We start from the raw sequence: 24,140 nt of genomic DNA, 5'->3' as shown, positions 1-24,140 counted from the left end.
AACACAAACACACACACACACACATAGGACTGTGACCATGGTGGATATGGGGAACACTCTTCCACCTAATATTGGTGGCGATATAAGCTCGGCAAATTTTTAATCAAGCAAACACTTTTGTTCTCCACCAAGAAAATATCATAAAACATATTATGAACAATAAAATATCCACAGAAAACTTAAAATGCAGACTAACATCTAAATTGATATTTAAATGAGTAATTATGGATATGTCTTGTGTCTAGTTTTTGCTCTCTGGGTAAAATCTATGTACATAATCAGGAAAAATATGGTGTTCAACTGAACTAAAATAAAAATCAATAAACGTCTATTCAACACAGACTCTCTGTAATTTTTTGTTTCCTCCTTTTACAACAACCAGACTAACGTTTTCAAAATTCTTTGTCTCTCCACTAGTAACAGGCCTTTACCAAGACAAAATAGACCAATAATATAACTTCAGTTGTAAAAGATGCAGTATCCCAACGCAATGTGTCAAATTTTACTTTCATGGAAAATGAATGTTGTATTCATGATAATTAATGGTTTCCTAAATGTTTGTGTGTCATGCTGAAATGACAGTATTGCACTCCTGCTTCTTTAATAATTTATCACGAGGCGTTATGTTCATCACACAACCCTGGTCAAATTCTGTAAGAGTCTGTCCTATCTTTAAGATATGAAAATAAAAAGAATCAAATATAATCACACAGTTAACGCAAATAGTGAACTCCTACCATGTAAGCCTGATCCAAGGCCTGCTTCCTGTAATCCAACTCCTCCTCAAGGAATCCCTTCTGTTTACTGAACAACTCCTACAACAGGGTTTAATAGTGGTTGAGAACATAGAAATACAAAAACAAATAAGATTATAAAAAGCTGTGTGGATTTGAAACTTGACAAAAAACAATTTCCTGTTTGTGATATTACATGTTATTAATATAACCTGAGCTTTAATTCTGTGGGATTACGTTTATTAAGAAGGCATTTTTGAATCACCTTGTCATTTTCCAGGTCGATCATCTTCTGTGTGAGGGCCACCTCTGTGTTGTCTATTTGCTTCAACCACTGTACAAACAGACACAAACTGGATGAGTTTTACACTGTGTAAAATTAACTGGAGTCCAGTTGGTCAATAGGAGTCAAATGCAGAAGCAGCATATGACCAACATGTGGCAACAAATACAACAAAGTGACCAATGTCCCACTGACCTTTTCACAGAGTGAGATCACTGTCCCAGCCTGGATCACTGCAACCTGCTCCTCATTTCTGAGATTCTACAGGAAATATTTTATTATAAATTATCTGACTGAATATACTTGTATTTAAAATTAGAAGGAATATCAATACAACAGTGTTATCATACTAACCCCATTATCACCAAGAATATCCAGCTTCTTCATCAACTCAGGGATGATTACATCCTGTAAACAGGTGAAATCCAGGACATAAAACTGTATGCAAGTAAACTTTACAGTAAATATGGTGTTGTTGATGAAAGTTACCTTTACTCCCTCCTGGTGGCAGTAAATCTGCAGGGCACTGCTACTGTTCTCAGGAAATGCAGACATGTGGAAATTAAAAGCAGGAGATTTCCGTTCTCTTTCCTACAAGAAAGCACACCCTGTTAGTATTAAACATTTCTATTGTAGACCTACAGTAATGATTTATTACAACATTAATGGTGGTGAGCAGTGAGAGGAATAAAATAAATATTGAATTGAATGGCAGTATGGAGGGTGAAATGAGAGGGAATGAGGATTTACTTACATGGCACTGAAAACATTGGTCAGGATCTGCCAAAACGATGGAGGTGAAAACCCAAAGACTTTCAGGGAAAAAACAAACCGACAGGGATGCATGCTACAACTCAAAACTAAAAATGTCATTTTTCCAATATGGAGGCAAAACTGCAGCACAAAAGATATTTGACTGATATGATAATGCAATTATATGTAATTCATTTAGTATGCTAATAAAATTACAATTTTTATTCTGATATATGGTAGTCTTTAGTGTTCATTTAAAAAATATATATTTTACGTTATGAAAACTATAAATAAACAAGGCATGCATTAAAAAATGACAGACAAAATAAAGTTTGAAATGGATGGTGAACTGAAATATATTTTATTCCAATAAAAACTATATTCATCTTTACACATTTGTCCATTAAAAAAAAAAAAAAAAAACTTCAGTAAAGGGGTATGTACACAGCTGCCATGCAGAACAGGGAACCACAGATGCTACAACAAGGAACAGTGAGGAACTGTTTGGATGTAAAGGAACGTGCATGTGTGTGCACAGTGAATCATTGTATGTATGTTTTCCGCCTAGAGCTGAGATTGTTATTCTCGCCTCCTGGTGACAGTTTGATGGTGGTACAGTCTCTTACTTCCAGTTCTAGCACTCTGAATTCAAGCAGCTCATTTTGGTCCCGGGCGTCCTGAACCTCAGCCTGCAGCCGTGACTCTGCCTGCTGCAGCGCACAGATCTACAGAAGACAAAACCACCGAACTTTACAGTAACACACTGATGTTTTCTAAGTAGCAACAGATAAATAACACAACAGTGAAGACTTTAATTGAATATTTTTACAGATCACTGAGCAAAATCTTTAGTTTGGATTTTTTTTAAAAAGAGGTCTGTAAAAATTAACACAAAAAAAACTACCTTTTAATATATTGTAGCTGTTGTCGAAAGCATTTTCACTGTCCCCACCTTACAGAAATAATTCTGTCCAGATTGACGAGCTAACAGCTAGTCTGAGTCGGGTCAAAACCAAAATGGATTACTGCCATTTTAAAACAGGTTCAAGCTCAGAATGCTCTTATGTAACAGTTCATGCAAACATATTTTATAAACCTTTAGACTGTTGTCAACTTTTCACACAATGGTTGCTTACAAAACCTAATAGCAGCAGCAGCTAGCTGTAGCACTTCCAATGCAGCATCAGGCACTTACGGCAGAAACTATTGTATTTCTGCAGGAATAACAACAGGCAGACTGATTATTTTTACGTCTATTTTTTATTTATCCTGCACACATTCCAGAAGACTTTGGAGGTGTGTGTGCTTTTGTCTTTATTCAGGAATAACTGAGTTTGTTAAACTTGGTAGGGATTTCTAAATTTAGTGTTTGCATGAACCACTAAGAAACTCTGAGGCTGAGTCATTATAAACCATCAGAAATCCTCATTGATTATTGCCCTGCTCCCATTATATTGTCAGTCAAATTGAAATAAACTTTATTTCTTCAAATTGAGGTCGTTCCACTAGACATCTACAACAGATGTTAAAAGATTTCCTCAAAAATCCACTTCAAAAGTTCTGAACCATCACTTAAAGATGGTATTGATGAATACAGAACATTACACACTTATTTAAGACATAAAATGCTCAGGGGAAAAAAGCAAAATGAGAAAGGGATTTAATGAAAGGCAATTTGCATTTCCAAAAACTGGGAAACTAATGAAGTATTTAGAATTATTACTACACCTCTTTAAAACTAAAACAATCTTAAAATGAGAACACTCATATTGGTGTATGTTAGACTCTTATCTACCTTCTCGTGCAGCTCCTTGTTGGTCCTGATCAAGTATTGCTTCTCCTCCACCCACTTTGAATCCTGACATAACAACCAAACATAACATCAACAAAGAAATGACACTTTACAGCTAAGGGAAGTAAAGATCCCCCGTGTAATTAATAAAGATTTCAACACAAGCAGCGAAACCAAAGCCCACAGCTCAGCAAACATGTCAAATAACTTAAAATGACACATGCAAACTTAACGCAGACACAAAAAGACAGAAGCAGAGAGTATCAGTAACCAAAGTTTATTGATCCAGACAACAAAATCCCACTCCAGAGGGGAAAGGAAAAAAAATCACAAAACAGCTGCATTCAAAGGCAAGAGTTCACAAAGAAAAGAGGAACAAAAGGCAATTTGAGATGAACAAAAACAGCAGAGAAGCAATTCAGAACACCTGAGCTGAACGAAGCCACAGTGAAACATGCAACATGCAGTGAAACAGGAAAGTTAAGACCAAATTTAGCAATATATTTTTTATATTTGTTTATTTTCTCAAACTGTTCATGTATTTAAACAGAAAAGCCAAGACCTTCCTCTTTTCATGACTTTTACACAAATCACAATCAAAATAAATGTGCACTTTAATACATCTTGGACAAACTGGATAAAAACAAACATCTTATTTTAACATTTATCAGGTCTCTCTTGTAAATGAGTCCAAGGCTCAATGGGATTAACCTGTATAAATAAAGGTTGAATGAAACAACATAATTTAAGGCCTTGCTTTGTGATTGCACCTGAAAAGAAAGGCCACGACAACAGTACAGAAGGTGAAGCAGAGCATGCAACCACAGAACTGAGGTCACACATGCAGGAAGAGTTGTTGCAGGATTCTGTGGTACACCTGATCAGCATAGGGCCATCCAAAAAGCAGAGCAGCCAGACAGACATGCAGAAGGGCCAAAAAGAGCAGGACCAGTGAGCTTCTGTCCCCGTCCCCTGCCTTTACTACCTGTCCCCTCTCTGCCAGGGCTTTCTCCAGGTCGACAATCTTTGCCTGGCAGCTGCCGAGCTCCATCTGTAGCTGCTCACGATTCTGTAGGAGGAACCGTCAACCATCACAGATTTGAGTGCAAACAGATTTAGTACACATTTTTTAAATTATAAAATTATATGAATGTCCTTCAACAGAATAAGTACTGTTTTATAGAAAGGAGGCAGATACATACCCTGGCCTCCCTCTCAGCATCCAGGGAGCCCCCATTCTGCTCCTGCAAAAGTGCGTATGCCCGCTGAAGAGCCTGATACTCTCTGGTGAGCTGACGAAAACGAAGCTCCGACTCTTCACGGGAAATCGTCTGTAATGAAACAAAAATGGGATTTATTAAATTTATTTGTTAACTTTTTCACGTTTAGCTGTGCATATTTCAGATGTTAAACTTTCACAAATTGTTTTTTTTTTTAATGTAGACAAAGAACTACCTCTTCCAAATCCTCCTCAGGAGTGGCAGGAGTGCGGTCGGTAAGGTCAGTGTTATACGAGGTCAGAGACGAGGTTTCTGAGTCTATCGACTCCTCATCAAATCCAAAATATGTCTCCACAACATGCCTCTGCAGAGGAAAAATAACAAGATGGCACAGACATATAAACCAGCATCTTTAAATCAAAACATATGTTGTAAATTATAAAGATTTTGTCAAAAACATTGCCAAAAGCAGGCAATGTCATCTTATAATTTATCAAATTTTATATAAACCAGATCAAGTCGCTGCATCTTTGTCTACTTGATACTTATCATTTGCTTTTCCCACAACATCCTCACCGTCATGTTTATAAGTCATCTCCTGGCAACCAGAAAAATAAAGGCAGACCAGGGCACACAAACAAATGAAGGCGGAAAAATAGAGGACAAGAAGGATGTATTCTGTCATGATCTATAAAAAACACTAAACTACAAAATATCCTTACAACTATTTCTTGCACCAAAGCAGTTAATCCGCAGAGTATAATCCAGGGCTTCAGTAATTTCAAAAAGAACAATTTTTTTTCTTTTGCACTCGCACACAAAATGAAAAAGCAGAAACGTTTCAGGTTACAATCCAACAAAAAGTGAGTGAAATCACTGCAAGCAGCTCCAAAGCTCAAGTGGCTGCGGCTCCTCTGTTCCAACAGCACAAACTAAATGTATGTCATAAAACTACAAACCCCTCCTCCTAGCAACATCATGGACTCCAAAATGTCACCTGATAAAAAAGTTCAAACATGCCCTTAAATGCGCAGACGCATCACAGCATCTATTTTTCCCAATTTGTCTCGCTTAACACAAAAATATTAAGAGCTCTTCGGGACATGTTAATTGTGCAACAATAACAATAAATACACAAATAAATAAATAAAAAATGATGGAAGGAAAAAATCAACTAGCTATGGGAATCGTTCAAGTAAGAGAAGAGTATATCCTCATGCTGCCACCACTGTCCCTTGAGCCCAATTAATCACAAACACACACAAAGACTACCAACTGAGGAAATGCTCAAGGATCCATCAACCACAAATAGGACAGTTGCTTAGTTACATATTGTTGGATCATCAGTAGGTTTAAAACACAAAGGATGCTTACTTTTGTCAGCTTGGATGATTTTTTCCTGCTCTTCTTGTTCATCACAAATTTGTCACGTTCCTAAAGGCAAACACACACTAAATAAATACCTCACTTTATTTCTAGCAAATCAGACCTTTCTGTAAAGACATAAAATTCAAAATGATTTATTAAAAATGGACTTATCAGCAGGAAAAAAATACTGTAAACCTCAGTGTTCAGTGAAAAACTAACTTTAGATCACTCTTACAAATAATGCTCTGATTATTAAAAATAGTAGTTTGTGACAAGCTGAGCTTTAAAATAAGGATCAGTTCACATCACTAAGCCATTTTCTGATGGGTTGAAGACCATGTAAACTAAAACTGCATTAAATAAAACTTAAACGGACTTTTCTGAAGGTATTCAAGTTGTTGCTATCGAAAAGGAAAAGGGATGTGGAGATATAAACCGAAAACTAATACAGTTACAATGAATTGCATATGTGTGCAGGTAATTGTATGAAATTCATGTAAAACTAACACTTATGTTATTTGTGCACATTAACTAACAAATTCAGCCTGGAAATTTTGCCTGCTGGCCTTAGAGGTTTATAAGAAAACCATTATGACACTAAACTTTGTGTCATGCATAGCATTGCTCACAAAACACTATACACCAAGGAAGACATTACTATTAAAAATACAATACAGTAATAAATAAAAGGTAAGTTATTGATTTATTTACATGTGACCTTAATGTTTTGAATAAAATCCTGACCTGCGTGAGCTCGTCAATGATGCCTCGTTGCTCAGCAACCTGCAGCTTGAGGAACTGCATTTCCTGTTCCTCGTGGGCGTGACTAAGGTCAGTCAGGGAGCTTGTTCGCTTTAACTGAGGCTGAGTGGATTGTTGCTGTGACGGGGGCCTAGAGGAGGAAGCCTTTTCCTTCTGAAGAAGAGAAGCAGATGCCAAATTCTGTTTAGTGCTTACAACTACCAGTAGAGGTCCTGCTCTCTATGAAATAAAGAGCTCAGTGATGATCAAAACATAAATTTCCTCCTAAATCAAACGAAGAAATCTTGTGACTACAGTAGTTAAATTTTTATACATTAGTTTCAGTTAATAACCTGAATTAATTAAGAAGCAACGGTAAGGGTAAGTTCGACTTACCATTTCTGCATTCTCGCGACTCAGATTCTTGAGTTTCTCCTCCATACGCTGCAGTGTCTGCAGGAGGTCATCATTCTTCTTGGACAGGCGCTTATTCTTCTCAAACAGGGGCTTCATCTGGCTCTCTGCCTCTCGCACCCGCTTCAGCTGAACAGAGGAAGGAAACAGGGTGGGGAAACGTTGCAATCTTGACCTTTGTTTACGAAGAATTCCAGTTCAGTTCAGCAGCAGTAGTATCAGGGTTACACGTTTTAATACACATTTCATTGACAAATAAATGTGTTTTATGTACACATTTGTGCTAACAATAAGTGCACAAGTTGTGAAGCCAAAAACCACATGCACATCTGCATGCATGTTCCTCACTAGTTCGTTCCTCTCGTCCGCCAGCAGTGCATTTCTGTCCTCCAGTTTCCTAATGACGGAGTGAAGCTCTGCAATTTTCAGCTGGAACCTCCTCAGGTCACGTTCTTCCACCTCCTGTTGAGCAGGGGGCACAGGGTAGGAGGAGCAAGATAACAACTGAAAAAGGGAGAACATGCAGGCAGGCAGGTAATGGAGGTGGACAGGAAAGAGGAGGCAATGGGATGAAAGATGAGTTGCCATTTCAAAATGTGAATCTGTATGTGCAAGTAATCATATTTGGGTTTTCCTCTGTCAAAAAAATACTGCATGAAAAAGAACCAGAAATTTGTGTTACATACATTTTAAGGGGTAGGTTAGAAATCTATAAAAAGCTGTAACATAAATAATAGACTTATTTCCTAATATGCTGCTACAGCATTTCAGGAAATTACCCAAACTCACTGCAACAATCCTGTGCAGTTTTTTTATGTCTATGTTAAAGACTTTATCATCCTTTTAAAAAAATGTACTAAATGTACCTGGCAGTTTGTGACCTTCAATTGATTTATTATTCTTCACGTAATTGTAGTGAACTAGGCCTGATGTCAAAACCTTGACCTTAGGCACCTTATGGGACAGAAACTGTCATTTCATTGATTTGAATCCAGAAATACAGGTTGACCCATCCTGAGACTTTCTTTCTTGAATTAATCAAGTAAAAGAAGACTACTTTCGATTATCATTACTATTTTACAAATGTTTGATAATCAAATTGTGTTAGTTCAAACAATGTTTAAATGTTGAAGTGAACTACTCATTTTTAAATCAACTGTGAAACAGTAATAATGATTTTTAATCCTCATTCAAAGAAGAAATCAGGTTAATGATGCATTGTCTGATTTTCTGTCTTCAATGAGCAAGTGTGTAAGTTGGTCAAAGTTCAAGTTTCGGTCAACTGCAAGTTTACTGAAAAAGAAATGTCATGTTTAACTTTTACAGCAAGATACTAGAGAATTGACTCCACGAAGTCTGAAGTTCTTCATAATATCTTCTGTCTGTTCTTAAACAATCTTAATCTTTTTCCTTGACTTTTCATAACACCTTACATCACAAAACACACCTCTGATTTGGTCCATCGACCAATCAGAAACTCCCAAATGAACCGGAAATAGAGCTCTTTAAATGTTGGTACTTTCTAGTTCAACCCAGTGCAGTTCCAGAGTTCATGAAGGCTGGAATTCAGGATGCTGATGGAAGAAAAATCAAGCTGAACAAGAGAAGATCTGGGAATTATGAAATGTCTGTTCTGGATGATCTCACGACTCCCGAGGTTTAGCTGTTCTTACGGAGACGCTGAAAGAGTTGAAAGGAGAGCTCTACACCAACGCTGAAACTATCATCTGCAAAGGTAAAAGAGTCGATCTCAACCAAAGCGTACCGTTGGGTCAAGCTGGAAAAGAAGGAGCGTGCTGTTTCTGGTTATAACAGACAAATTCCCTCCCCATCTCTCTCATACTTAAACTTCATTTCCCATCTTTAAAATTCTTCTATCTGCTAAAAATCATTACAGATATTTTTAGAAATGTCTGAAGCAAAGTTTTTCAACCACCGCCGTGTGGTCAATGTCGTACTGCTGGAAGTGAGAAAACAATCGCCGTATTGTTTACTTCCTTGTAAACCTGCTAAATAAGATGTCGTTATTTTCAATTTTTGCCAATTAATGTAAATGTGTGATGTGCTAAACTTGATTCTGTTCATAAATGACCCACTGTCGTTGATGAGTCAAAGATAATTAACGTCTCACGTCACATTTTTAATTATTCAATGCACGTACATTATGCAGTCCAGAAAAATGAAAGAATCCGTTTAATTTATGAATATATATCAGTATATGTTCATACTACATAATGTAAAAAATCCTTTCAGTCTAAAATAAATTTATATTCAAAACACTAAAACAATAGAAACATGATTTAGAAAATCAGCTACTTTCAAGTCTGTAATGCTTTATGAACAAAGACGTGTTTTAGAACTTGTATAGCTGAGTATGAATGCATTCATGTACACGTGGATGTGTTATCATGTGTACACGTGTGGCTTCCTCTGTGTGTGTTTATACCTGGTTATTAAGCAGGTCTGGATTTTCTCCTAGCCCAGGGACCACCTCTCGCTTGGGGCTGCCGTGGTTGTATCTTTCAGCCTCTCGTACCTGACCCAGCTGTTCATCCAGGGCTTCTTTTTGAAGCTGAAGCTTCTGGGTGTAGCCAGCCTGCAACCCCAGCTCTCTCTCCAGAGCACACACCACCCGGTCCTTTGCCTTCAACTCATCCATCTACAGGAGGGGTGGATGGAGAGAGGTTATGCTGAGTTAGTGACTCAAATATGCAGCTTTCAAAAGATTAAATTAATATTCTTCTATTCCAATATTCTTCAGGTATTTTTAGATTTAAGTTGCATAAAACAGACTAAATAACGCAACAAGGTTCTAAAATCTAGATTTTAAACATTCTTCTTAAGGTGTGATTAATTTTAGAAGCTTAATTCTTCCCCTCACTTCACACAATTGTGTGGCATTATTACCACTTCTACTTCCCTCAGTTATTCTTTAACACCAGTACTTCCTGTGCCGCCTTCTTTTCATCTGTCAACGATTTTTTTTTTGCATTCCTTCACTTGGAGCTGTTATTACAGCCCTGCTGTATGAAAAGAGGTTTATGACTAACTGAAGCAGATATATGGAAGTTTAATCTTGGAGAAAAGCACATGGTGAAGATAAAAAAAAGAACAGTTAGCCTCTAAACTTTATACATTAGTAAGATAAGCTCTGAGCTGGAACTGAACTGCAGCAGAAGGAAAACAGATGATGGTGTGAGGAGACTATGGACAATATTCAACTGTAGTCAGGACAGGCCACCACCGCTGTATCATTGTAAAGTTTGCAGATGATACAGCGGTGGTGGGATGCATCACAAACAATGATGAGTCCAGCTACAGGCAAGAGGTGGAACACCTGGAGAGCTGGTGCAAAGAGAATAACCTTCACATCAATGTGAAGAAGACAAAGGAGATGATTGTGGACTTCAGAAGGAACAAAAACATCTACACCCCCCTGAACATAAGAGGATCCGCGGTGGAAGTGGTCTCCAGTTAGAATTACTTGGGTGTACACATGAATGACAACCTCAGCTGGAGCAACAACACCACCAGCCTGATCAAGAAAGCTCATCAGAGACTCTACTTCCTCAGACGGCTGAGGCGAGCTGGTCTGGGAAGCTCAGTCCTCACCTCCTTCTACAGGTGTGCAGTGGAGAGCATCCTGTGCTCCAGCATCAACGTGTGGCATGGAGGCTGCACAGCTGCAGAAAGAAAAGCTTTGCAGAGAGTGGTGAAGGCTGCACAGAAATCTGTCGGAATCAGCCTCCCCACCATCACAGACATCTGCACCTCCAGATGCAGGAAGAGGGCCACCTGCATCATGAAGGACCTCACTCACCCAGCACACACACTTTTTGCCCCACTCCCCTCAGGAAGGAGGTTAAGGAGCATTAAGTGTAGAACCACTAGACTGAGGAACAGCTTCTACCCTGTGGCTGTTAGACTCATGAATCTCTAACTAGAATAATCACTGTGAAAAACCATATCATGTTGCTGCTGATCTGTTTCATGTTGCTGCTGATCTGTTTCAATGTTGATGTGTTCATGCGTGCACATCTGCTCACAGACTCATGTTCATGTTTGTGCTGATGTTCAATGTTTTATGTTATGAGTGCTTAGTGTATATTTATTTGATGTTTTTCTTAGTTCATATCTTAGATGTTATTACTGTTTTTCTTGTACATTTTATTGTTGGATGTAACTGGGACCTTGTGTACATAATTTCGCTCCACCACATGTACCACATGACAATGACAATAAAGAATCTCTGACTCTGACAGGTACGGACTATAAAAATATCAGCTGCTGCATTTAACAGGCAATTCCTCAGCAGAAATCATGATATTTGTTCCTACAGCAATATAGAAAGTTTCTTTTGGCTGCTCCATTCTTCAGGGGTCACCACAGCGAGCAAACTCGCATGAAAGATTTGACCATTTGTTTCATGCCAGATGTCCTTCCTGACACAACCTGGGCTCGAACCCGCAACCTCAGGATTGCAAGAAGACCATGGCACTGACCACCAAGCTACCGCAGCCCCCTCCTACAGTAGTATACAAATTCTTATTTGAAAGCACCTGTTCATACAGTAAATTGTACACAGTACTGTGAAAAGTTGAAATATGTTAATATGTAATCTACTGATTATTAATTAAGTGATGTTTTAAACTTTTTGTTAAAGGAGCCAGAATTTCTTGTAATCCATTAAAAGGGGTGTTAATCAACAATTCTCCAAACTTTCTGAGGGGCTTTCAAAGTTTTTATTTCTGTCCAGGTGGCCATGAAAACATATGTGATGAAAACTGAAAAAAGTTGGAAGACAAAAGAACAAATATGAACAATAACTGAAAATTATGTATTTAGGACACAGGAAATTTTTCAGCAAAGACTTCAGAAATGCAGCACCCTGAGGTAATCTTCTATTGTAAGTTTTTAGCTACTAGCTCTTTGGGAATCACTTTTGGTTTTAAAATACTATTCTATATCCATCAAACTGTGGTAATGTTCTTTTTTATATATATAATTTTATCTAAGGAAAACAAATTGTGTTTTTGTGACAGGAAGCTGAGAAAAGTGCCTAAAGATCTAATTTAAAACTGGTTCTATGTTAAGTTGTCTGTCGTCAGGTTTCTCTTGTAAATGAGTCCTCGAGGCTAATTGGGAACTAACATGTATAAATAAAGGTTGAATGAAATTTATTCAAGTCAAATGTGTGAAATATGCATATTATATAAATGAATATATGTATGACACGAAACTGGTTCATCCCTTAGGTTTAGGAACCTTTTTATACTCAAATGATTAACAAAAAACCTAAACATTGCTCTGAAAATGGTCAGGTACTGCACAAAAAATGTAAAAAAAAAGCTCCCATTAACTTTAAAAGATTAAAAGAAAGTTTTGTAAATTAAATATTTAAAATATCAATGCTGGCCAAAGACATTATCACAAGAATGAACTTCAAATGCCTTTTATTCTGGGTTTTTTTTTTATGTCTGAACATTATAAACTTTGATTAAAATATTTTTCCAACACAGCGAAAATACATTTAAACTGAATTTTTTTATTTTTGTGTGTTTACATTTATATACAAAATAAAAATACTTAATTATGACACAGGAAAATGCTTGTAGCTAGAAAATTATAGCTAGTATGTGCATCAACCTAATATCATGAAATGACAACAGTCATTTGTTAACTATTGTCTGATCATTTAAACAGATAAAACACTTTGTTCATGGACTTCATCTTAGTTTAATGTGGTCTTACCAGTCGACGGATGTCTTTCTCACAGTCTCGCTTAATGCGATGCACCTCATCTTGGTGCTGTTGATAAGCTGTGCGGAGATCAACAGCTTTGGCTTTATCAGCTTGAAGAGCAGTTGCTAACGCTTCCTCAGCTTGTTTCCTGGCCAGTTTCTGCTCCTGAATCTAAAGAACCATCCCCAACCCCCATACACACAATAAAAACATTAATTCACTGCAAAAATTAACACATGAAAGCAATAAAGATTCAAATATTTGTTTACACTTGTAACTCCATTAAACTGTTATGTCGGTGCCCTGCTCGTCTGGGGAAGTTACAGAGAAACAATGGCCTGGCAACAAACTTTTCAAACTTGTTTCCTGTTTTTCTGTGGTAAATTTACAAAAGGTGTGCAAAGTATTACAATCATGTGGACGCACACACTCATGTATACTCACAAATTTTCCCAAAAAACATGCTTTTATCAGCACAATGTTTAAAGAAAAAGTCCTCAAAGTTTGTTGAAATGTCTGTGAGCTCACACTATGCAAAAACTAATTATATTTTGTATAGCTATTACAGTACATGCAGTATGGTCCCACTCAGGAGCTTTCACCCACATACTGTACGTGATTAAACCTACCTCCTGCTGTAGCTTTAGTCTCTCCCCATCAAAAGCTCTCCTGGCCTCCTCTCGAGCCTCTGCGAGAAGAGCATTTTTGAGCTTGTCAGCTGCTCCATCCCTCAGTGCGTTTACAAGACCCTGGAGCCTCTGCACCTCTGTATCCCGGATCTTTATCACCCGAGCCAACTCGGTTTCGTGCTGCCGCGCCAGGGCCTCACGGGCAGCAGCTATATCACGTAGTTTTTCTTCATGGAGTTTGGCGCGCAGGTCAGTGAGCGCCACGGCATGCTTGTGCTGCTCAAGCTCCCGAGCTTGTCGCTGTTCCTGCAGACGCTCACGGAGCTTACAGACCTGCAGGAAGAACGTGACGAAGAAAAATATGATGTTAAGACATCAAGACACAGTATGCATCTTTGCTGAAAGTATGCATGTTTGAAAGTTTGTGCCTCATCATAAAACAGAAAAAAGCATACTTTCATTACTTCTACTGTCAATGTCCAAAAACAAAGACAAGAGATAGACTGAGTGTCAGAAGGAGGATTCAAGTACAGACAAATGGTCCTGCTTCCTGGGAATGATCCTACAAGTGAAAGACACCTTTCCTTTGAACTTTGTCCTATTCTATTTAGCAGAGGCATTCAGAAGCTGTTGCAAAGCATTTCTGCACAACTCTGCTGAGTTCAAAGTCAGGACTTTCAGGTTTCCTAAGCCCTCAGTATTACCATACTGCAGAGTAACATACTTTATTACAGTGAGTTTAAAAAATCAGAAGGAAGATAATAAGATTAAATTTATACTAATGACAGTTAAAGTTAAGTTAAGGTCAAATCGGGTCAGGTTTGGTTGGCTGATTAGAAGATAATTGTATAGGTTAGGTGCAGAAAAATAATCAGCTCATCACCAGTTGACATTACACTACAGATCCTTGCTTGCTGAAATGTATACTTTTATGTTCTTCAATTCAATTCAATTCAAAAATACTTTATTAATTCCAGAGGGAAATGAAATGTTGTTGTAGCTCATTCTCCTGGTTTCTTTAAAGATATGTTCTGGTGATGGCTGTGGGCAGGAAGGATCGCTTGTAGTGGTCCATCTTATAGCAGATCTGAAGAAACTGGCCACAGATGTTGAGCCGTTTACTTGGACTTGGCAGGCCTCTCGGTACTCCTGGGCAGCAGGACCACATGACTGTTGGGCAGAACTCCTCCCAGAGCGATGGTCACTCCTCTCAGCAGCTTGTTGAGCTCCTCATCATTGCAGACAGCCAACTGAAGGTGTCGGGGGATAATCCTGGTTTTCTTGTTGTCACAAGCCGTGTTTCCCACCAGCTACAGGATTTTGGCGGTCAGGTACTCGAGCACCACCACCATGAAGACGAAGATGCATCAACGGCCCCTCCTTTACAACGCATATGGGATTTGGGGCTGTAGTTGAGGTATTATCTGAGCTTTGAGATGTTAATCAGCTGCTCCCAGTTGTTAAAAAAAAAAAAACAATGTTGCCATGGTTACGCATCATAGCAAGTGTCCAAAAGTAAAAAAGTTTCAGTAAAATCCTTCCAGCTACACAGCATCTGATATCAGAGGAAATTATCATCCCAAAAAAGTGATTTATATCCAGAAAAACAGGAATTAAAGTTTTCAAATGCAATATCTCAGAATGAAAGTAACAAAACTACTCCAACATGCAGACACCTTGAGCAGCGTAATTCTACAATATTTGTCTCTTGTAAAGGAGTCCTCATAGCTCAATGAGACTAGCCTGTATAAATAAAGGAATAATTGGATGAATAAATGAATTGAATTAATTTTACCATGGCCAAAGATTTCTGGAACCTGCTTTCATAAAGATTTGTTGTTGTTGTTTATTTCTGCACCCATCTGCCTTTTGACAAATCCCTGCTTGCAATTACTGGTATGTGCCTTTTCAGTAAGCAAGAGCTTCTGTCTGAGCGTTATATGATGAAAGCCTGATTGGACTGCAATGTTGGCAGGTTTTATTTTTACTACACAATCCTGACTCATAGTTCAGCAGACAATATGAACCTGTAAATGTTAAGAAGGAGAAACCTATCAGTTACTGAAAAAAAATCCCTATCTCAATACCATTATCATGACATTTTTGTCTTAATTGCATTCTAACAGATGATTATGATTCTGGTACCAAGGTTTTTAGTTTCATACACAACCCTTCCTTTTCTTCCTCTGTCTCACCTTGCCTCGCTCCTGCTGCAGCTCGATCTGAACGTCCATGAGTTTGTTCCTGAGTTCTTCGTTGGTGGACTGTGGTGAATCAGCCATCACCTCTGATTTCTCCGACTTCCTTCCCTTTTTAGGGGGTTGGGCCGATGGGGGTGTGGTTGATGACATAGTCCTCTAGCCGTCCTCTCAGGACGGTCATTGAGTGCAGGATGTGGCAAACGGAGGAGAGCGTCAATCACTGCTCCTCCTCCTTGCAATGCCCTGCATCATCATCATCATCATGTTTTCACCACCATCTACATCGTTGCTAGAGGATGCTGGACTTTCTTTTTGACAGACAGACAAGCAAAGAAAAAAATGGGAAAAGTGTGAGACATTGATTAAAACTGGGTTATTTTAAAATAAATAAATAAATAATAACTATCTTGTAAAACACACAACAGGAGGGTCCAGTTCACATGACACACCACAGCCAAGCAAAGCAGACTATTTTGAGAACGTTTGCACTCTCCTCTGTCACCCTTTTCTCTTTCAACACACAAGAGCAATTTATCATCATCCAGTTTCACTCCGTGGATTGCACTGAGAAGCTTCACAGTGCATGAAAATGCATTTGGCCACAAAGATTTCATTTAGTTGTCAGTAGAATATATTTTGACCTACCTACTTCCCTTCCTTCCTTCCACCTTCCTTTCTGTTATTCTGTCTTTAGGCAAATAAATCCATCACTTAAAAATGCTTCAGTATTGCTCTATTAGTATTTAAAATTCAGATGCATCACTCATTTATAACTTAACTGGAAATTCATTGAACACAAGCATCCAGCAGTGTGACCTTGGATTAAATTAAAAGTTTAAACCAACCTGCACACAATGAACATTGTGCATTGTGTGCAGCACAAGATATTGCTTAAGCAGTTACACTGCAAAGCACACAGGCATGCAATGTCAAAATAAAGCAAATTACTCAAACTTACTTCACTTGTTTACGGTTTGATTTAAAACAAAAGAAAATTGACCATTTCCATTTCCAGCAATCTCCAACTTGCCCATGTTAAGTGTATTAAAAGCAATTATCTTGTAATAAAATTCAATTAATTTTTTTTTTGTCTTGAAACTCTTAGAAGTATTTTTAAATGCCTTTTATATTCTTTGTTCCTGTTGTTTTCATCCATATTTAATACATTCATCCTAAACATGCTGTACCCAGTACAGTAAGTATTGTCAAATAGATCTATGAAAGATATTTATTTGACAATTTTATTTCTGATTACTATCATAATAGTTAATGCAAAAGAATAAAAAAATATACACGAATTATGTACAAACTTGTCTTACAAAAGATTGATAAACGGAACAATCCTCCCACTCCATCCATCAGCAAACTACACTTCAGGATTTGATTTCAGTAATGCCATTTTAAACTAAAACAGACATTATTACAGCTAACAACTACTTTTCGTCTGCTATTAAAGAAGTACAAAATCAACTCAATTTGAATTTCTAAAAATAAAAATATATTTTTGTTATAAAGAAATCAACTATTAAAATATTTGGCATTGGTTTGACTAAGATATAAAAAAGTAACACAAACCCATGGAAAAACAGGATATAAATAAATAATTTGTTATTCATTCCACTATATTGTTCCAGCTGAGGGCATTCATTTTTATTGCGCACTTTCTTCTACCTGTGTTGCTCCAACGATACAAAATCATTGAGCTGAAAATGGACTCCTCTTGGAGAAAATTGTAACCCAGTAACCTTCGAGTCTTTTGCTGAGCTATTAAATAAATAATGCTCTGACAAGGGAAACATTCAGACCTCAGACGCTTCCATCTTTGTCCACACATCCATCCAATGTACACAGATGGCAGAAATTGTTACCAAGGCAACCCTAGCTCTTAAATACTTTCATCCTCCAACTGCAAAGGATGATGGGGGAAAACAGAATCCTAACGGTGGATAAAACCATGCATAAATTGAACATAAAAAACAGGCATGCACAAATGATGTAATCTTGACCTCTTCTTTTAGCTGAGGTTGGCTAAGAGAGAAACATCGATGCTAGCATGCTAGGAAGCTTCTTCTAAATGAATTTGCACACAGCACTCAACGTGATAAGCAGAAAGGGTGGGAGAGAAACCGAATGAAGAGCAAAGATCCTATACGATAAGCAGGCAAGATAACAGAAAATAAACAAAAGGAGGAAAACAGAATGTCACAGACCTTTTCTAGCTTCAACCATCTCTCCTTCTTTTCTTACATTTCCTGAGCTTCCTCCATCTTTCCACACAGTCTCTCTCGCTCTTACACACTTTGTTGTTACTGATCTCACTCCCATTCAGAGACACAGCAAGACAGACCCAGAGAGAGAAATCATTCACACACAGAGAGCACTGTCACAAGCACTCATTTTCTGAGCCTTAAACTGAACAACTGGAAACAGACACAGCTGACACATATTCACATCTGGACCAAAAGACCTCATCGCTTATTCACATAAATAACAAATGTGCTCCTATTTACAGTGGGCCAGTGTTGAGTTGTGAAGTAAAAATTGTACGTCAATTTGAATGATGTATGTGCACCAAGCCTGCCATCATTTTCAGCATGTTTATGCTAGTCTGTGCCATTACACTGAAATGACTGAGGCATAACGGTTTGTTTCAGAGGTTATATACATGTATATGCCTGGCTGGCATCAGGGACTGGATGGCTTTAAACTTCTTAAGTTTCAATGAAAAGAAGTCTGAAGTCATGTTGTTCCCTCCCAACGACACGATCACAAACCACTGCATCGACCTCTCCGCTCTAACCCTGTCAGAAAAACAAAGAGTCACTAATCTGGGAGTGATAATAGACCCGTACCTGAAACTTAACAATCATATAAACATGATTGTTAAATCCTGTTTCTTCTAACTGAGGCGGCTGTCTAAACTGAAGCCCATATTGTCCAAAAATAACCTGGAGACAGTAATGCATGCATTCATTACATCTAGGCTTGATTACTGCAATTCACACCTGTTTGGTATCAGTCAAACCTCCATTGCACGACTACAACTGGTCCAGAATGCAGCAGCCCGATTTTTAACCAGTACAGGCAAAAGAGAGCACATTACACCAGTTTTGGCCTCACTGCACTGGTTACCGGTTCACCTTCGAATCCAGTTCAAAATACTCATGTATGTCTACAAATCACTGAACAGTGTCGCCCCCACCCCCCTCCCCCATCTCTCTGATCTGCTACAGCCGTATGTCCCACCACGTTCCCTGAGGTCAGCGGACCAGTTGCTCCTCACATTTCCAGGAACTCGTCTTAAGCGCAGAGGTGACAGGGCCTTCTCTGTAGCAGGACCAAGACTTTGGAACGAGTTACCTCTGCTTGTCAGACAGGCCCCCTCCCTCTCGGTTTTCAAGTCCTGTTTAAAAACCCACTACTATTCAGTAACTTTCAACACCAGATGATCTGTGTTTCGATCCTGTACGCTCCACACTGGTTAGTTGTCATTATCTGCATCGTTTTTATGTCTATATTCTGATTTACTTCATTTTGTATATTGCTTAGTGTGTTACCTGTTTTTCTGTCTGTACAGCACTTTGGTTGGCCTTGTCGCTGTTTTAAGTGCTCTATAAATAAAATGGTATGGTAAGGTATGTATATATGGATTAAGAAGACCGGATTAAACGTCTTTTCTTAAAGACTTGATGCATATCATATGTTCAACACTTCAATACCAATCAATTAATGTTTATCCATGACGGCACAAGTAAGAATAAAATAATAAACTGTTACCTTTCTTAAAACCAACATGTGAGAGCAGACTCAAAAACACACAACACCAACAGAAATCCTCATAGAGCCACATGGTCCCATGATGGCAAACAGGCACTAAAACTCAAAGTTTATAGCTCATTGAAAACCAGGAATGTTGTATAGGGGACTGGAACAGTTTATAGGGGCACTGTGATGCTAACAAGAACCTTTAATGTTCAAAGAAGTAAATGAAAGCCAGTGCAAGTCAAAGACCTGAAATTACCTCTTCTAGCTCTATAGACAGCTTACATTCTGCAAGCCTCAAAGTGGAAATAAACCTTTTAACAGACAAATGACAGCCCGCTTTTTACCAGTCCACTTACCAATCATAAATACCTGATAAAATTCCACATTCTTGACTGAATTAGACAATAGTCATGTTTTTTTAAGTCAGTCAAGTACTGTCTTGCAGTTGCATATACTGAATAAAAATTAACAAAAATGGCACTTCAAGTACCAGGTAAATGCAGTGAATGTACTTACAATCATCTGAAGCACTACATCTTGTTCACTTAATTAAAGCTGTAGTGAATAAGTGATAATAAATTATGCGGTAATGAAACATCTGCAACAGTATAAACTAACAGTGACTGTGAGGCAGCAAAAAAGTTACATAAAATATCTGCACTGATGTACATAAAAAGAAAAACTTGCAGCAGCCTGATGTTTTAACCTTAGCTGAATAATGATGAATAATGTAACAAACTTTCTTCAGAAAACAATTCTTATGTTCAAAACACACTTCTGGGACTTTATAGAGTTTAGTTGAAAGATGTGACTGTGAACGTGGGTTGTAAAACTATTTACCGGTAGTAACTGATCTGGAAAGTAGTCAGTTGGAACAGCTGGAGCCAGTTGATAATGTGATACTTAAAATCCTTGGAGAGGACAAAAAAAAACAAGTTTATCTGCCTCCTATTTGGCAGCCAACTGTTTGTTTTTTTTAAGTTTATAGTCTCATCGTGAGTCTATTTATTACAGATATATGTTCTTTGTCTTAACTCCCAACTTATTATTGTGTTTTATTTTTATTTTTTTTTAAGTGAAATTAATGTTGGATTGTTCCTGCAGCATATTTTCCTCTTAACCAGAACATAAAACCTGGAAAATTCAAAAGGTTATAAAATGGTGTAAAGCCAAGGAAGGTAGTGGGTTTTAATGTAAAACTGCACTCTTTCACAGTAACAGGTATCTGGTTCAGATCTGCAGGCCTTGCACATTATTAATACTATGGTATTATTATTGTAATAGCTAACTTCTGGCTTGGGACAGTTCAACGTGTTAAACATTATGTTTCTGCAACAGCCACAAGTTTATTGCACAAAAACAGATGGACTTCCTCAAAGCCAGACGTACCACACACGTCTACAGAGTGTCAAACTAAACATCACTGAAACGTACACAAAATTCCATTAAATTCACCGACAAATGTGAGCTCAAACAAAAACTCTGGTTAGTTTAAATAAACTTACTATGAGGGACAAACTGCTACACAGTATCTTATATACTGGACATTTGTTGTAGTGCTGGGCTAACATGCTTATGTCACACACAAACATGCCTTCACATTGAAGTCGCATCAGCATCAGCAGATTGTAGAGGTCTGGCAACCCTCCAAACATCCCTCTACAGTCCTCTCACACACACTTACTTTAAAAGGCTGAGCGACCCAGCCAAGAGCAACACCAGTGTTGACCTGAAAAACTACTACGACAGCTTAATGACTACAAGTAACTGACCCTGATGATTAGTCAACCCAAACAAATAGGCATAAAGTCCTTCTCTAGATTTAAGACTTGTTTACTTGTATTGTACTGCTTGTTTTCTTGCTCAGAATTTAAACACCTTAATAATGTGCACTTATACTCGTTCTTTCTGGAGGCACTTTGTGTTTTCAGCCTGAATAAAACCAATATCTGCATGTAAGTGTAAGGCTTTTGCACACATACGTGCATCTACATGTATGATAGCAATTGTGTCATTCCATCAGGAGGACATGTCACTGCAGTAATAACAAAGTTGTATCATGCACAGACTAAAGAGATGCTGTCTTGAGAGTCATACATACAACGGTAAAAAAAAATCAGTGGATTAGTCTCGTCTTTCAGAGTATGGATGGCAGAGATATGGAAGAAGGGATGGGATTATCAATGAGGAACAAGTCTTACAAAATTATGTTTAGAAGAACAGAAGTGGAAAAAGAGTAAGTAGGGTGGGGTTATAATTTAGTTTTCAATGTATCGTGAATGATTGTGAATTTATTTTGAAGCGCCAAAAATCAATTGTTACATATTAATAACTCTAAAGTCGTTTATGGCGTGCACACGACAAGATGAGAATGAGACGGTTAAACAAAACACACCAACCGCACACTATTCCAAAGTTAAAAGGGAAAATGGTGTTGACATGTGCCACCTGATGTGAAAGTTGTGTACGTGTTTCCACCCGGAGGAAAAAACAAAACAGCCAGTGGTATCTACTCGTTGCAGCTTCTAACAGAGTGAGCAACTCCAAAGTTTCCACTCAACATTACAAAGTTGACTGCAAAGGATTCAGTGGTTGAATGCCAGAATTTTATGTATGTCTAACACAGCCATCCCCACACTTTACAATGGGACGAAAGTTGTGAAAATGCTGCTCTACGTTGTGGGGCGCATGACATCCATTGGCCACACAATCTTATGCCACTGCACTTTTGTTCATTTAGTCCCCATCGTCTTGTTTGAATGCAAACCATTTTAGGCTGCAGAGTATAGCAAAATATTTGATGATATTTGCATGAGAATCTATGCACGGGATTCTCCATGAAGTGTAATTACGGAGGCTTAAAAATGCATCAGTACTTGCTTTAAAATTGCATCGCAGCCCTCTGAATCGTAAATGAAGGTGCATCTAAAGATTCCCACACCGAAAGGTGTAGTGACTGTCAAAAACTCTTGATTTTATTGCCAACGGAAGACGAATAGTTATAAAATGAAGTACAGTAAACAGTGACCACATCTTCGTGTGTGAAGAACAGATTTCTTCAGAAGCCCCACAAGATGTCATGCAGCCTCTGATCAAACAGGAGTGTGTCCACTGGGTCAGATTTACAGCCTCCAGAGCTGCCTGACATAACCTCTTCTGACAGACAGCAGGCAGAATAACAAAAAAAAAAGAATATGCTGGAAGATGTGATGGCTTAATGTGTTGTGGTGTGCCCCTCTAATGGGCTGTCAAAGAGGAGATTAAAGGGTGCTGCTGGAGGGAGGATGTTCGTCCTGTTTGCCAACCACACCCCGCGGCGACATGCGAGGGTCTGCTGACTGCTGCAGCATCCTCCAGCCCGGTGTCCTCCGTCTCCCCTGCCTCATGGTTTCACCGCAAACCACGGCCATAGACATTTTTACTAGCGGAAAAGCTGCACCGGGCCAAAGAAACCAGACGTTAGACGTGTTCATGTTGTCGTCACGCCTCGGGCTTCGTCTAGCTAGCTGGCAGAGACGAGGGTCTGTCGTTACTTTTTTTTTTTAAGCTAGCGGGTTAAGCCTCCCCCCCCCCCCCCCTAAAACAATTAACCCCAGTTTAGCAGGGGGGTCTACTACGGCACCGCTGAATTAGCAAACGCGGATATGTGTTCCAGAAAATAGCCACCGGAAGAAGTAGCCAACCGAACAAGCCCACCTGAAATGAATTGGAGGTCCGAAGCGGCGGTCACACGAGCGGCTTCTTGACTTGAGGTGAAGCGGCGCTACACATCCAGGAAGAGATGGGGTGGAGGAGGAAAGGAGGGTGAGCGGGGCTCGGTCCAATGAACTGAGTCACTTTTTAAACGCGGACTGCGAACCGAACGTTCACAGCTTCACCCCGCGTCAAACTGGGCACTTTTCCCGGTTAACGGCCGGAGCTGCTCCTCACAGCCGAGGAGAATGGAGCCTGTCCGGCTGCTTTACTCCGCCAGCCCAGGCTTCTCTCCTCCTCTGCCCTCACGCGCGCCGCACGTTAATTTCTTCCACGCCCACACACACACGTTCGGGAGCTCGCGCTACGTCATACGTTCCTTTACGTTTTATCACCGCGAGTCAAACAAACAAACAAATAAATAAAGGTTCTCCTATTGACAAGGGCGTCTCCAGCAGAGGCGCGACAACTACCTGCCCAACATGTTGATGGCTATGCATGCGCCATTCTTATGCGGACTGGTAATGGAGGGGTGGAGGAGACACGGTGCTGGGACCGTCCCGCCCAAATCCGGATGGTTGGCGCTGGCAGCGGGTACAGTAAACCTGACTGCGTGTTCAAGGATGACACCGCGCGCGCTTAACGCGTGGACGGGCACGCATCCGGTGCGGAGTCGTACGTCACACAGTGCATGGTGGCTCCGATATAGATTTAAAATAAAATAAAAATGTGTTTATATTATATTGTAATAGTCAAATGCATTATCTGGAAAAAAAAAAGTGCATTATAATTATAAATTGTACAA

The 24,140-nt window shown here is 38.9% G+C and overlaps 1 protein-coding gene across 1 annotated transcript in view; it reads right to left on the bottom strand.

Annotated features, from left to right (window-relative positions):
* LOC119408698 (golgin subfamily A member 4) overlaps positions 1 to 23,829 on the bottom strand; it is a 44,709-nt gene extending 20,880 nt beyond the window's left edge. The window contains exons 1-19 of the mRNA XM_037675539.1: positions 23,809 to 23,829; positions 15,872 to 16,185; positions 13,677 to 14,009; positions 13,057 to 13,218; positions 9,752 to 9,964; positions 7,654 to 7,767; positions 7,288 to 7,434; positions 6,895 to 7,065; positions 6,157 to 6,216; positions 5,018 to 5,146; positions 4,765 to 4,893; positions 4,548 to 4,631; positions 3,566 to 3,628; positions 2,397 to 2,495; positions 1,507 to 1,608; positions 1,372 to 1,425; positions 1,213 to 1,278; positions 1,000 to 1,068; positions 738 to 815 (exon numbers count right to left, since the gene is read on the bottom strand). Coding sequence (XP_037531467.1) covers positions 738 to 815; positions 1,000 to 1,068; positions 1,213 to 1,278; positions 1,372 to 1,425; positions 1,507 to 1,608; positions 2,397 to 2,495; positions 3,566 to 3,628; positions 4,548 to 4,631; positions 4,765 to 4,893; positions 5,018 to 5,146; positions 6,157 to 6,216; positions 6,895 to 7,065; positions 7,288 to 7,434; positions 7,654 to 7,767; positions 9,752 to 9,964; positions 13,057 to 13,218; positions 13,677 to 14,009; positions 15,872 to 16,027 — 2,229 coding nt within the window. The 5' untranslated portion in view covers positions 16,028 to 16,185; positions 23,809 to 23,829. The remainder of the gene's footprint in view (positions 1 to 737; positions 816 to 999; positions 1,069 to 1,212; positions 1,279 to 1,371; positions 1,426 to 1,506; positions 1,609 to 2,396; positions 2,496 to 3,565; positions 3,629 to 4,547; positions 4,632 to 4,764; positions 4,894 to 5,017; positions 5,147 to 6,156; positions 6,217 to 6,894; positions 7,066 to 7,287; positions 7,435 to 7,653; positions 7,768 to 9,751; positions 9,965 to 13,056; positions 13,219 to 13,676; positions 14,010 to 15,871; positions 16,186 to 23,808) is intronic.
* Between the last annotated feature and the right edge of the window lie 311 nt (positions 23,830 to 24,140).

This window comes from Nematolebias whitei, chromosome 4 (genome assembly GCF_014905685.2).
Source record: "Nematolebias whitei isolate Nwh7 chromosome 4, NemWhi1, whole genome shotgun sequence".
Lineage (NCBI taxonomy): Eukaryota > Metazoa > Chordata > Actinopteri > Cyprinodontiformes > Rivulidae > Nematolebias > Nematolebias whitei.
This window is presented reverse-complemented; position numbering and strand designations above follow the sequence as displayed.